Source organism: Chenopodium album, chromosome 27, assembly GCF_948465745.1.
Source record: "Chenopodium album chromosome 27, dcCheAlbu1.1, whole genome shotgun sequence".
In the NCBI taxonomy this organism is placed as follows: Eukaryota; Viridiplantae; Streptophyta; class Magnoliopsida; order Caryophyllales; family Amaranthaceae; genus Chenopodium; species Chenopodium album.
This window is the reverse complement of record NC_137860.1, coordinates 31,662,857-31,678,756: the sequence shown is the minus strand read 5'-3', so window position 1 is coordinate 31,678,756 and position 15,900 is coordinate 31,662,857. Positions and strand designations below refer to the sequence as shown.

The window sequence follows — 15,900 nt, the reverse complement described above, 5'->3', positions numbered from 1 at the left end:
GGTAAAATTGTACCTAAGCTAAGTTTAGCAATTCATTAACCATATATGCATGGCTTATGTTAGTTATGTCTGTCATTAAATATGTTGTTGATAAAAGTTAATTAAAACAAGCAATTAGCCCTTGTTAATCGGATGATCAATTGCTTGTTGCTCATACTAAGCTTCTACTCCAAGTAATTACATGGAAAATACAAATTATGATAGCTTGATATGTATCACAAAAGAAATAATATACCTCAAGCCATTAATTCATACCATACATTATATATATTGCACATATTTTTAATGGTACGTACATAAAATAAGTATACTAATTGGAGTAGCACATCTTAACACACAAGCTGGTAAGTAGCAAATTAAGTTGATATAAGCTTTATTTGATCGAACAACACGAAATCGTGGCCTTTAACTATGTGATTGAATGATTAACACCCAATGTTGCCAGCAGTAATATTTCCGGAAGATTGTTGCCCGCCTTGATTGCCATGATTTCCACCAATCGAACCAATATCAACACCCCCGGATTTCTCTTTACTATTACCAACATTGACATCTCCATTCTTCTGTATCCCGGATCCATTTGTGTTGCCACCCGCGTTGAACGTGCTGCCAGCAGGGAAAGGAGAGGGGTTATAGTAGTGAGGAGGAGCCGCAGGGTAAAAATACGGCGAAGGATAGCCGTAGTGATGGTGGGGAGGGGGATGAGGGTAGTAGCTAGTTGGAGGAGGATGATGATGATATGGTTGAGGACCTTGAGGATAACTATGTTGAGTTTGAGGAGGAGGTTGAATAACTTGTTGTTGCATGGTTTCTATATTTGAGGAAGCTTAATTAATTAGCTTAGCTTGTTTAATTTATACTAAGTTTTTGTATGTAATGTATGGTTTTGTGTAAGTTTTGCTAGATGAATTTTACCAATTTATAGAGGGGTAAAGGAAGCACTTAGTACCTGATTCTAAGTAAAATTACTACTTTACTTTGTATGAGCTAATACTATTGTTCATGAAATATATTCCTAGCTATCATGGGCTAGGAATATGCATATGTTGTCCTAGTCGTGCACAAGTAACATATGATGAAGACTGTAGATTATTCTCATGCAATGCATACCAAGCAAGGCCTGATCTAGTAGAAAGATTTTTATCTCACAACCATGAGGTTGCATGGTTCGTTGTGATATCAAATCTTCCCACTATGAGACTCGATCTTTTGGGGTGGGGGTCCTTTTCCCTAGCTTACCATGACTCCTTCACTACCCGTGACAAGTTAACTTATGCGAGGTTCTAACTCAATAGGGCATTTTCCTGACCTTTAAATTATATTATATTATTATTCCCATGCATGATTTATGTCATTTGATAAGGGTTCTTCTCTTTTCATTATTCTTTCATAGTCTTATTATCTTTGTGTGCGTGGTTGTCCATTTGTGAATTCAATTGGCCTTTGATGTGACCAATTCCACTCATTTATGAGTGAGATTCACAGGAATTGAGACTCAGAATCAAATAGTCACCCCTCAATAGTATGATAAGTCACTCTAGATTAGTTAGATGAACCATAAAAGAAGGGTGATCTTTTGCAAATAAATTTGTTGCGTCCAAGAACTTTAATAGGTGAAAACGAGCACCTCATCATTGAATGGTCACCTTCTTCAAAAATATACATATGAATGTATAAGAATACAACATTTTGTTTTATTGAAAGATTACAAATTTACAAGTTATGATCTAGAACATAAGTACATATTAGTATATGCTGGTAGGTAATTAATTAGTTGTATCGTGTTAATTATGCAACTCTCACATAACCTCGATCTAATTGTATCGATTATGTTACATAGTGTGTGGTTACACACTTGATATTATTCTAGATTTTGAAGCAACATGGAATAATATTTGTTGAGCAACATTTATGACCGAAAGAATGCCTTAGGAGAGAATATGTCGTTATAAACCCACCTTTGAACTTATCTTCGCATAAAACTTTAATTTGAATTTGGAGAAATACCGAACCCATATGTATGATGTTGATCTTTTGATGCAAAAATAGGAATTTGCTTTTGTTCAACATATATTACAGGCCGTAAACGTTAATTGGAGCATTGATGCTCTTCTTCTTATCTACCTCACTTTCTTTTTTTATGCTTGACATAGGAAAAACATTTTATATCTCTATTACGACGAGCTAATTTGCTATAGCACGGAGTATCTCATTTAGAATAATGTCATTGATGGTGTCGACTAATTAATAATATGTTAAATCCTCATATAACATCTTAAAATCTTCTTTGTAAAGTAATCGATTTATATTTTAGTATATATCGTCATTTAGAATTACTTCTATTTGAACATTGCTAACAACTTCAATTATCCTTGTCAAATTAGAAGATTATGCCTTCAATAATTCAAATAAACATATTAAATGGGGACTTTGTAACACTATATACTATGTGTGATTATATTATACTTCGTAGTATACGAGCGCAAATGGCTTGGCGCATGCATGAAAGCATGAAGGAAATAAACAAAAAGTAATAAATCTTCATTTGGACTTGGTTCTTAGATTGAGATATATCTTGTCAAAAAAAAAAAAAAAAAGATTGAGATATATCATATACATTGGTGATTTGGTGCTAATTATTATGGATCGGATCATCTGATTATTTGTTAATGATTTCAATATTAACCCCAAGATTCATACTTATTAATCAACTTCATCATCATGCCATTTTTTCATCAAAGAATTTGTACTTCAAGAATGATAGCATACATGAACTAAACAATTATGTATGATATTTTTTTAAAGCTAAAAAAGTTTAGCACAAAAACTTCATAATAGAAGGAAGAATAAGGAAAAATATATACTTATAGTAATTAGTTTTTATATAATATGAACATGGACTCTCATGCAAGGTGAGTCGTTTTACTCCAATTCACAGTTCATGTTACTCGTATACAAGATAATATGATACGTAGTTTATATTATGACACATAAATATGTATTGAGTACAAAATAGGCGCAAATTGTATTACATAATTAAAGCAGAAATTTCACAGCTTGCAAATCCCCAAGTCCCCCAACAACAAGTCTTATTTGAAAAGTACGTATTTGATAGTCTAGTATATATTAGGCCATGAAATTGATACGTAATTAACAACCAATATTGCCTAAGGAAATATTGCCTGTGGTTTGTTGTCCACATTGATTGTTATGGTTACCACCAATTGTATCAATATCGACACCCCCGGATTTCACCTTGTTATTTCCGACTTTGATGTCTCCATTCTTTTGGATGCCGGAATGGTTCACGTCACCCCCGGAATAGAAGCCGCCTCCATACCCGTGGTTAGGGATAAATTGTGGAGGACAAACTTGCTGCTGAGGACAGCCTTGAGTTGGAGGGGCAGGATAGCATTGCATGTTTGCAAATTAATAAATTGGAAACTTTTGGTTCTATTTGTGTGTTTTTGTTTGTGAGTTTGTTTATTTGTATTAGGTTGATCTACTCTTTTATAGAGAAGTCAAGGAGCCACTAGGTATGCACCCGATTCTCAAGGAATTTTCTTTGAAAAAAACCAAAACACTTCGTATCTTTAGTGGGTCCTTATATTAGAGCACAAGAAGGGGAGATTGAGAGAGTTTACGTTAAATTATTAGAGCCCTATTGTACGAGTTAGCAAAAAGGAAAACAATTTTAGGTCAAGCTAGTTGGAGAAGTTAGGATAATATGGTTGATGTGGACCTAAGCTTGACTTATCTTTACCATTGAGTTTGAGATTCAAGTATGTTAGGTTGAGTGGATCGGTTGGTCCTCTAACAAGGCATCGTACAAATGATTTGTGCTCATCATGTGACATATGTAACAACACTATCAAGCATTCATGCATAAGGTTGATTGAACAATCCTTTAGACCTTTTGAATTTAAAGCTAGAGGTGTCAGAAAAGTTACCGTCGGGATAACTAGCTTGTGGCAGCCAAGCGTTCATAGCGACGTTACTTTTTGATCCTTCGATGTCGGCTCTTCCCATCATTGTGAAGCAGAATTCACCAAGTGTTGGATTGTTCACTCACCAATAGGGAACGTGAACTGGGTTTAGAGACAAGTTAGTTTTATCCTAACGATGACAATGTCGCAATGGTAATTCAACCAGGTACGAGAGCAACCGTTGATTCACACAATTGTTCATCGCGCTTGGATGAAAAGCCAGTGGCGCGAAGCTACCGTGTGCTAGATTATGATTGAACGCCTCTAAGTCGGAATCCGGGCTAGAAACGACGCAAGCGCCCGCCGCCCGATTACAGTCCCACAGCAGGGGTTTAAGAGGTGTCAGGACCCGCTGTCGGAATTTCACGGAACATTACGGGATGCATCCTGGGGTCAGATAATATTGTTTCTAACCCATATATGATAATTATCTGGCTATATACAGGCCACGTGAGAGCTTATAGCCAATACAATAGGCGTGTACGAAAACGAGTAAATTGACCGTTTTAAGGCAAATTGGAAGGTTCCACCCACCCAATTGGATTCTCGGAGGGTATTAGGGATTATGGTAAACATCTCGGCAATTTTTATTTCCGAGCCAAAAAAGGTCAAAAAATTCCAAAATTGAAGGCTATAATCCACGTTTTTTAAGGAATTTTTTGATGTTACGGGGCCTAGTGGTGAAAAGTCTTGAGACCATAGGGGATACATCTTAGGGTCATATAATGACGTTTGGAACCATATATGAGCATCATATGTTGTCAAAATTGTCCCTGATAGGCTTATTTTCACGAAATCGGTGAAAGTTTCGAACGGGTAAATTGACCGTTTTAAGGCAAATTGGATTGTTCCACCCACCCAATTGGAGTCCTGGAGGGTATTAGGGGCTATGGTAAATATCTCGGCAATTTTTATTTCCAGGCGAAAGGAGGTCAAAAAGTTCCAAAATTGAAGGTTATCCACGCTTTTTGAGGAATTTTTGAAGTTACGGGGCCTAGTGGCGAAAAGTCTTGAGACCCTAGGGGATACATCTTAGGGTCATATAATAACATTTGGAACCATATATGAGCATTATATATGTTGATAAAATTGTCCGTGGTAGGCTTTTTTTCACGAAATCGGTGCAAATTTCGAACGGGTAAATTGACTGTTTAAAGGCAAATTGGATGGTTCCACTCACCCATTTCGACTCCCGGAGGGTATTAGGGACCATGGTAAACATCTCGACAATTTTTATTTCCGGTCGAAAAAGCTCAAAATTTTCCAAAATTGAAGGCTATAATCCACGCTTTTTGAGAAATTTTTTATGTTACGGGGCCCTGTGGCGAAAAGTCTTGAGACCCTAAGGGATACATTTTAGGGTTATATAATGACATTTGGAACCATATATGAGCATTATATGTTGTTAAAATTGTTCGTGGTAGACTTCTTTTCATGAAATCGGTGTAACTTTCGAACGGATAAATTGACCGTTTTAAAACAAATTGGATGGTTCCACCCACCCAATTGGACTCTCGGAAGGTATTAGTGACCTTGGTAATAAACATCTCGGCAATTTTTATTTCTGGGAGAAAAGAGGTCAAAAAAAAAATTCCAAAATTGAAGGTTATAATCCACGCTTTTTGAGGAAATTTTTTTTTGTTACGGGGCTCTCTGGCGAAAAGTCTTTGGACCCTAGGGGATACAGCTTAGGGTCATATAATGACGTTTGGAACCATATATGAGCATTATATGTTGTCAAAATTGTCCGTGGTAGGCTTCTTTTCACGAAATCGATGCAAGTTTCAAACGTGTAAATTGACCGTTTTAAGGAAAATTAGATGGTTCCACCCACCCAATTGGACTCCCGGAGGGTAATAGGGACTATGGTAAACATCTCGACAATTTTTATTTCCGGTCGAAAAAAAGTCAAAAAATTCCAAAATTGAAGGCTATAATTCACACTTTTTGAGAAATTTTTTATGTTATGGGGCCCCGTGTCGAAAAGTCTAGAGACCCTTGGGGATAAATCTTAGGGATATATAATGACGTTTGGAACCATACATGAGCATTATATGTTGTCAAAATTGTCCGTGGTAGACTTCTTTTCACGAAATCGGTGCAATGTTTGAACGGGTAAATTGACCGTTTTAAGGGAAATTAGATGGTTCAACCCACCCAATTGGACTTCCGGAGGGTATTAGGGACCACTATAAACATCTCGCCAATTTTTATTTCTGGGCGAAAAAAGGTAAAAAAATTCCAAAATTGAAGGTTACGTACGGACCTAGTGGCGAAAAGTCTTGAGACCTTAGGGGATACATCTTAGGGTCATATAATGACGTTTGGAACTATATATGAGCATTATATGTCGTCAAAGCGGATACCCCTTTCAGTCAGTTGGATTGTCAAAAGGCGAAAGTAAACTTTCCTTGTGGTAGGCTTTTTTTCACAAAATCGTTGCAAGTTTCAAACGGGTAAATTGACCGTTTTAAGGTAAATTGGATGGTTCCACCCACCCAATTGGACTCCCGGAGTGTATTAGGGACCATGGTAAACATCTCGGCAATTTTTATTTCTAGGAGAAAAAAGGTCCAAAAAATTCCAGAATTGAATGCTATAATCCACGTTTTTTGAGGAATTTTTGATGTTACGGGGGCCCTGTGGGGAAAAGTCTTGAGACCTTAAGGGATACATCTAAGAGTCATATAATGACATTTGGAACCATATATATATGAGCATTATATGTTGTCAAAATTGTCCGTGGTAGGGTTCTTTTCACAAAATCGGTACAAGTTCGAACGGGTAAATTGACTGTTTAAAGGCAAATTAGATGGTTCCACCCACCCAATTGGAGTCCCGAAGGGTATTAGGGACTATGCTAAAAATCTCGGCAATTTTTATTTCCGGGCGATAAAAGGTCAAAAAATTCCAAAATTGAAGGCTATAATTCACGCTTTTTGAGGAATTTTTGATGTTACGGGGCCTAGTGGCTACAAGTCTTGAGACTCTAGGGAATAAATCTTAGGGTCATATAATGACGTTTGGAACCATATATGAGCATTCTATGTTGTAAAAATTGTCCATGGTAGGCTTCTTTTCACGAAATCGGTGCAAGTTTCGAACGGGTAAATTGACCGTTTTAAGGCAAATTAGATGGTTCCACCCACCCAATTCGACTCCCGGAGGGTATTAGAGACCATGGTAAACATCTCCCCAATATTTATTTCAGGGCGAAAAAAGGTCAAAAAATTCAAAAATTGAAGGCTATAATCCACGTTTTTTGAGAAATTTTTGATGTTACAGGGCCTAGTGGTGAAAAGTCTTGAGACCTTAGGGGTACATCTTATGGTCATATAATGACGTTTGGAACCATATATGAGCATTATATGTTGCCAAAATTTTCCGTGGTAGGCTTCTTTTCACGAAATTGGTGCAAGTTTAATTTCAATCGGGCAAATTGACCGTTTTAAGGTAAATTGGATGTTTCCACCCACCCAATTGGACTCCTGGATGATATTAGGGACCATGGTAATAATTACATCTCGGCTATTTTTTTCCGGGAGAAAAAAGGTCCAAAAAATTCCAAAATTGAAGGCTATAATCCACGTTTTTTTGAGGAATTTCTGATGTTACGGGCCCTGTGGCAAACAGTTTTGAGACCCTAGGGGATACATCTTAGGGTCATATAATGACGTTTGGAACCACATATGAGCATTATATGTTGTCAAAATTGTCCGTGGTAGGCTTCTTTTCACGAAATCGAAACAAGTTTCGAACATGTAAATTAACCGTTTTAAGGCAAATTAGATGGTTCCACCCACCCAATTGGAGTCCCAGAGGATATTAGGGACTATGGAAAACATCTCGGCAATTTTTATTTTCAGGCGAAAAAAGGTTAAAAAATTCCTAAATTGAAGGCTATAATCCACGCTTTTTAAAGAATTTTTTATGTTATGGAGCCCAGTGGCGAAAAGTCTTTAGACCCTAAGGGATAAATCTAAGGGTCATATAATGACGTTTGGAACCATATATGAGCATTATATGTTGTAGAAATTGTCCGTGGTAGGCTTCTTTTCACGAAATCGGTGCAAGTTTCGAACGGGTAAATTGACCGTTTTAAGGCAAATTAGATGGTTCCACCCACCCATTTCGACTCCTTGAGGATGTTAGGGACCATGGTAAACATCTCGGCAGTTTTTAATTTCGGTCGAAAAAAGGTCAAAAAATTCCAAAATTGAAGGCTATAATCCACGCTTTTTGAGGAATTTTTGATGTTACGGGGCCTAGTGGCGAAAAGTATTGATACCCTAGGGAATACATCTTAGGGGCATAGAATGACGTTTGGAATCATATATGAGCGTTATATGTTGTAAAAATTGTTCGTGGTAAGCTTTTTTCACAAAATCGATGCAAGTTTCGAACGGGTAAATTGATCGTTTTAAGGCAAATTGGATGGTTCCACCCAACCAATTGGACCCCCGGAGGGTATTAGGGACCATGGTAAACATCTCGGTAATTTTTATTTCAGGTCGAAAAAAGGTCAAAAAATTCAAAAATTGAAGGCTATAATCCACGCTTTTTGAGAAATTTTTGATGTTACGGGGTCCAATGGTGAAAAGTCTTGAGACCCTAGGGGATATATCTTAGGGTCATATAATGACGTTTGAAACCATATATGAGCATTATATGTTGTCGAAATTGTCTGTGGTAGGCTTTTTTTCACGAAATCGGTGCTAGCGTTGAACGGGTAAATTTACCATTTTAAGCCATATTGGATGGTTCCACCCACCTAATTGAACTCACGGAGTGTATTAGGGACCATAACAAACAACTCGACAATTAAAGTTAACGATCCTCATCTCTATTTATTTATTGGACAAGTATTTCTATAACAAATTCCTAATATTCCTATAAACGTGGCGTGAAACAATTGCAAGTATTTAGAAATTGAGGGATAGTTTATGAAACGAATTTTGTCAACTATATAAACATTAAAGTAAGCATACATTTTCTTCGGTTCAAAAAAAAAAGTAAGCATCTTCTTTGAGGGAATACTAAGGTGGGTATCTTAAAAGTAAATATCCTTTGAATCACTAGCACAGCCTAAACGTTGTGCAAATCGTGGAGGTACTTAATTTTTGTTTATGTATTAGTTTGGATCAATTTAGGCGTGTTCAATATTGATACGATTCAACCTTTATTAGAGGTGTTAATTGAGCACGTGGCACCGAATTTTTCTTAATATTGCAAATTTCAAGTTTAGGTTCAAAAGTAGCTGCTCATGATTCATGAACATAACAAATTAGCATGAATTATTCTTGTGAATATGTTGCAATCTTCAGCAGTGTAAAAATAATTTTGAATTTGACATAATATGAGTTCATTTAACTTTCTTGTTGCCTGTCTAATTGTGCTCGTAATAAAAGTACAGTATTTCTACAAAGCACTTCCTCCGTTTTCTTTTGTTCTTCCTATTAACCCGGCCAGAGTTATCGAATCAGGACACAGTTCAGGTCTCAGGACTAAGCACAGTCCAAATCAGGGTAGCTACTTGGCTACTAGCTAGTATGTTAGTTTTTTGGGTCCTAGCTGATAACAGTAATGCATACACATAACCTCACTTTAAGCAGTAAGAAGTGTGAAACATTTGTAATTGTACTATATAATAAGAAATGTGAATATAATGCAGAAATTGGTAAAATTCCTTTACTGAGTACATTTTGCTTTCTTCTCAGTCTACTCACAAAAGAAGTTAGCCTCAAAAGCACATTTCTCACTAAATCTGCTCGGACACGCCACTTAGCCATCGTATAAGTATTCATTAATCTATAACAAGGCGAGCAACAAAACAGAAACCCAGTTCTCTGTCTACTACACAATTGAAACAGAGATCTTCATGGTTCTTGCATGTTCGCCCAAAAAAAATTTTAAAGAATGATGAACAGTTTCTCAAGCAATTTTTTGCAATTTATGATGATAAGACAGCTTTTAGAGCATCCTTTATGTAGGCATACTTGAAAGAGAAACCTAATTCCTTGGCTCTTGTAGGAAGCACCTTCTGCCCTTCCAAAACCTACGAGGGGCCAAGAGCAAATGATGAGTCTTTTGTTTCCTTTTGTATTCCATTACGAACCAGCACAAATAGCAACTTGAAGAGGAAGCGAAAACTAGCTGTAGTAATAAACAGGCACAGGATCCAGAAGGAAGCAAATACTTACTACGATAGCTCCTTCTCCAAGAACTGCCTTGAGTGCGAAGTCTGGTACTGGCAGCCATGAGGGCCGGCCTAAGGCATTTCCAAGATGTTGGCACATTTCTCCTAGTGTAACAGGGTTTGGAGCAGTTCCATTGATAACACCTGAAGTTTAAATGAACATCCACTATTTATTTAACCAAAATTCTAAACTAAGCCGCATGAGATAAGTTACATGACCTAGCTCTTAAGCCCTAAATATCAATAGCACAACATCAAGAACAGAACAAAAACTACATATATAAAGGCTGACTATCTTATTTCTGGCTATAATAAGGGACTAATGAGTAATGATGAGACAGTATTTTACTTGACATGCTCCATGCCTCCATTGTCAGAATTGATCAGTTATGAAGAACAAAAGGAATCAGCAATTTCAGCATGCAAAAACTTTAGATTCAAGTACGTCAAAAATCAGATTGAGGTCATTGAACCAACCACCAATAACACTCCCGAAAAAAAAAAAAAAAAAAAAAAAAAAAAAAAAAAAAAAAAAAAACTGTCAAGATATAATTATGATAGATTTAAAGCCCAAGTAATAAAGAATATAACCTTCATAACTCGGGTTTACTAGAGCTTCGTAAATCAGATTTACAATGTCATCCAAATGGATCCAGGAAAACCTAAAACAACATAGAAAATTCACTTTTTTGAGAGCATTACCATCTATATATAAAAAGGATAAAGGGAGTGAAGATAGGAGTAAACTTTATAGAAGTACCATTGTTTTCCAGTCCCTATAGGTCCACCAGCAAACATCATGAACAGGGGGATCATCTTGGCTGCATATAATTGAAGAAAAGTCGAAGATCAGTTGGCTATCGCATAAACCTTTTACCCAGGAATGATGTAAGGAAAAACAATTCATTAGTATGTATAATGCTCCTCTTGAGAGAAGCTCAGCGAAAAGATAACTCCAGTTTCTAATGACTAATTACTGTCCAGGTCTCAAGAGTTGGGCATGAAATGAGGTTTTAAGGGTTTATGATGAATGAGTACCTAGAGCACCTCCATCCTTTCCTAGAACCACGCCAATGCGAATACGTACTAGCCTTACATCCTTGTTCACTTTTAGTGCCGAGGCCTCCCATTCTCTACAAACCTGAAGAACAGTTTATCGTATTAGGTAAGGATGACTATTCAAAAAAAAAAAAAAAAAAGTAATTAATTAAACAATATACTTGAGGCTGCAGGAGAAGGAAGACATAATTGCTTATCAAGATTAGGTACATGCATGTCAGTAAGGATGATCTACCACATCCTAGGAGATACAGTGGGGACTGGGGAGGGAGGCAGAATAAGGGATTCTAAAAGCATTAAAGCACTCTTATAAGGAGCCAATATTATAGAAACTTATGAGATGGCTAGAATAAAAGCACGTGCTTCGTATGCATTGTCATTAAACAAATTGCTGCATTTCAAGAAAAATCAAAAGGCAACCAGAAATTTACCCTGGAACATGCTAGATTTCAAGTAACAACCACAATACTCTTTATTAGAGTCTTAATCCCCAAAACATGGTTTGGTTACAACTTGATGCATCTATCCTTAAGCGCAAGAAATAGCACATAATCAATGTTCTGATATTCACCTGAGCCAAGTAATCATTTCCTGATGGGCTTTTCTCATCAAATACCTGCGTCTCACTTGTGCCTGGATATTTAAAATATTAAGACACAAGAAAATATAATAAGCACAATATCAAGCGGAAAAAAGATGCAATATACATGATAATAAGCACTATATTAAGCACAGTGGATATGCAATATACATAATATGCCAAGACAATGTTTGTCAAACTGACCATAATAACCAACTGCTGTTGCACTGACTAGAACAGAAGGCCTGCTATCAGGTTGCAAGTCATTTATTAGCTCTACAACCTGCAGAAAGGAAAAATATGTCACAATTAAGAAAGATGAAAATGGTATAGCCGTATAGCTACCTCTTAGATCTTATAAACAGAAAAGGCTAGATGCAATATTCTTTTTCCAAGAAAAAACAAGAGGAAAGCAATTTGCAGATGAAAATACACTGAAGGGGCTAACCTTAGAAGTGACCCTAATTCTGCTTTCCTTGATATCATTCTTGATCTGCCCATAGAATGGAAAAGAAATTGCAATCAGCTATATTAAGTTCTGGAGACAACAATAGCAAAACTATTAGTATCAAAAAGTTTGGTTTATTGCATGGATATGATGCTTGATAAGCCCAGTGGCAGTATTGCAATTTGCTGAACTCTAGTAATCGGTCTTTCACTTGACCAAACAGCATCAATGAATTCAAGAGACCAACATTTGTAGCCACCAAGTGTTACTGTAAGCTAATTGAACTTGCATATCCCTATATGAAGCCATCAATTATGCTACTTATCTGCGTACTTTCTCCAGTAGCATTCCCTTAAAGTTATTGCAGCAATTTTTTATTGCTTCCTCTATACTAACCAGATTAAAGTATTCCAGTACGTTTATAGACTCAATGGCCACTATCTGGATGTATTTCAGAAAGAGATTGTGTGTTGCACTTCTTTAGATATGAATTATGATAATAACAAAATCAGGTTTGAGACTCACATAAAGCCAATCATACACTGATGAGCTAAATAAAGGTCCTTTTTACTTTAATGGTAGAGGACCTTTATATATATATCGATGGTGAATGGGAATTATATCATACTCGCAAGCCCGATAATGCGAAATTCAGAAATCTGATACATATAACCATATAGGTGAACTGAGACTACTAATTCATACCTCTGATGACCACCTTGTACTGATAGGTGTACCAGCCAGATTTACAACAGCATTTGAATCTCGAATACTGTCTTTCCACTCTGGTTCCTCTGCAACCACAATGCCTGGGAACTTGTTGACTGCAAATGAAAAAAAAAAAAAAAAGGTCAAGAAAAGTATAGTCTTTTGGAATTAAGCAGCTTTATAGAAATTTAGAAGAATAAAATCAGTTATTTGTCATTGAAGGTCAATGCAAAGTTATATTCAAAAGCTGTCCACACACATTCAGAATACATTATAGGTATTATCATTACCTTCTTACCGGGAAATATTTGCTGAGCTTTCGATTTGGATCGCGTTAAGACACGAACTTGATGTTTATCTGAATTTAAAAAATAAGAAGGAATTTAGCCTCAGCAACTCATAACCATTTCTCCACATGCAGGACAGTGAAATTGTGATATCTTTGAGAACAGAAACATTATGTGAGTTCAGCAAAGAGTCATAATAACAAAAAATTGCTTATGCATAACATTGTTACACGCAGTACAAAGATAAATTTGTTTAAGCCTTTAAGGTAGAAAATCTAGAAATACTCTTAGCAGATAGTAGTTTCTAAGTCTTAGTCATAAGAATCATCACTTTTGCAATAAGTGCCAAACCTCAACTTGTTTCTCATTCATGTTCATCCATAGTACTAAGACCCATTGCCAACTGAATAACAAATCACTTAATCTATGCGAGGATGATCGCTTAGCTATTCGAGCAAGGACTATATTGTAAGCAACCTAGACAGATCATAAAGGCTCCTAATTTCAACATAATCAAACAGTGAAATGTCCAAATATAGCCCCAAAAACTGTAAAATTTAATTCAACATGTTAAAAATCAAAAGAAACAAACATTATCAAGATAACAAACCAAGACAATACATTTTCATTTGTTTACCTTCTTGTAATCTTTGAACCAATCGCCTGCCAATAAACCCAGTAGCCCCGGTTATTGATACAACCATCTGATTACCCTATGATTATAAACAAATAAAATACAAGTATATCAAATGAATTTAAGAAATATAAGCTTTATAGGCTACCCAATGTAATACTAATTCAAAATATATAAGTGAAATAACACTATCACTTTGAATTCATTTGGCCACTCCAGCTATTAATCATCCCTAACTCCACAATGTAAAGTCTAATTTAGTTGGTTATATCAGAAACCTAAGATCAAATTCAGTCAACATCACTTAAGTTGCAACTCCCAATCCACCAAAAATAAGACTAAAAATATCTTACAAGAAAGAAAATTATGATAATCATAATTAGAATACAGTGTACATGCCAATTACACAACAATTATCAAAATATCATGAACCAACAATAACCAATACCAAAGAAATAAATACATTCAAAATTGAAGAATTATGAAAAATGCAGTACCTTGGAAGATGGAACAGACCCATTTTCTTTGCTGAGACACCATAAACTTAACTTTCTGGTCTCGAAACCCTGAAAAATTAGGCAAAACTAAAACAATTAATAAGCTTGAAATTGCAATTGAATTAATTTACAAAGAAAGAGAAAATTTTGGAACCTGGGTATTAGAGGAAATGTGAAAAGAAGGGGGCTTAGAGATTGATGTAGTCCAAGACAAAGGATTAGTGGCTCTGAAAACCTCCATTGATGCTCTGCAATACCAAATCAAGCTCCAATTTTTATTTTACTTTTAGTATTTTTGGGTGTCTATAAATTTGTGGAAACATGAAGACGATGATGCGTGTTGTTTATTCCTCGTGTAAGAATTTGAGCCACAACGATTTTTGTTCAATATCTTTTGGTTTATCTACTTGTTAATTGGACCTTGGATCCACTTCTTTAATCGTGCTATGAGCTTGTTTCATTAAAGTTCTGATAGGTAATGTCACATTTTTATTTTTTTACAATTATTAACCGTGTCACATACTCCGTATGACACTATATTATAATTAAGACGCAACATTATACTAACCATGTTCTTTATACTTTATAGTGTTAATAATAAAACCCCAAAAGACAGAGATTTTTATTGCATGTTTTAAGTATCTAATCAAACTCCTTTAAAAGTGTCAAACACAAACTCATGCTCAAGTGTAAGACACAATCATTAATGTTCAAAATTTAGCATGCAACTTAGTGTCATATGGAGTACCCATGTTCAAGTTCAAGTGTCAAAATATAAGTGAGAATTATGTAATTAGAACGTGTCCGACCTTAACTTCTATCAATATAGGTTATTTACTATGATGACCATTTGCCATTGTTAACTATATATATAAGCAAATAATCATACAAGTACATCAAACTTTCCGAATAATTAAAATAACTATGTATGCCATCCATTACTTGGCAATATGATCATTGATGACCATTTTTAGATGTATGAATATGTAAGCAAATAATCATATAATCGATATAGGTATACTCCTATTAAGTTTCCCGATTTAAGTATTACTCATTAATTATGTAAGACAATTTTTATAATTGTTACGTTAATAATAAACAGATTTATATCATCTCAAATGTATCTAATACGACCCAAATTTACATGGTACCATGTATTCCAAAATCATTCATAAACTCGTATAGTCGGATTTTAACCAACACTAGTGTTTTCCACCCTTGTGGAATGGCGATTTGATCATCATGTGTAGTACACTAGTACTATTACAATTTTATTTTATTTTATTTTATTTTATTTTTTTTTAAAAAAAAAGAAAAGTGTAGCATAAAATAGAGTTGTTATTTGGGGGGTTAGTTGTAATGTTCCAAATGTTGAGATCCCTAGGGCAAGGGACAAAGCTCATGATATATTGATGATGATGCATATTACTGTATTATTTCTCTCTCCTATTTGTATATTGTACTACATACCAGATAAAATTGAAAGGCAAGTAGAAGTACTGCCT

At 35.5% G+C, this 15,900-nt stretch overlaps 1 protein-coding gene across 1 annotated transcript; it reads right to left on the bottom strand.

Annotated features, from left to right (window-relative positions):
- Positions 1-9,614: 9,614 nt before the first annotated feature.
- Positions 9,615-14,783, bottom strand: LOC145620246 (epimerase family protein SDR39U1 homolog, chloroplastic-like). The gene is made up of 13 exons (XM_081674883.1): positions 14,550-14,783; positions 14,396-14,464; positions 13,902-13,977; positions 13,276-13,335; positions 12,975-13,093; positions 12,270-12,314; positions 12,026-12,104; positions 11,813-11,874; positions 11,221-11,323; positions 10,943-11,003; positions 10,774-10,844; positions 10,187-10,326; positions 9,615-10,041 (listed from the first exon to the last, which is right to left on the bottom strand). The coding sequence occupies exons 1-13, from the start codon at positions 14,634-14,636 to the stop codon at positions 9,937-9,939; spliced, it is 1,077 nt and encodes a 358-aa protein (XP_081531009.1). The 5' UTR covers positions 14,637-14,783; the 3' UTR covers positions 9,615-9,936.
- Positions 14,784-15,900: the final 1,117 nt, after the last annotated feature.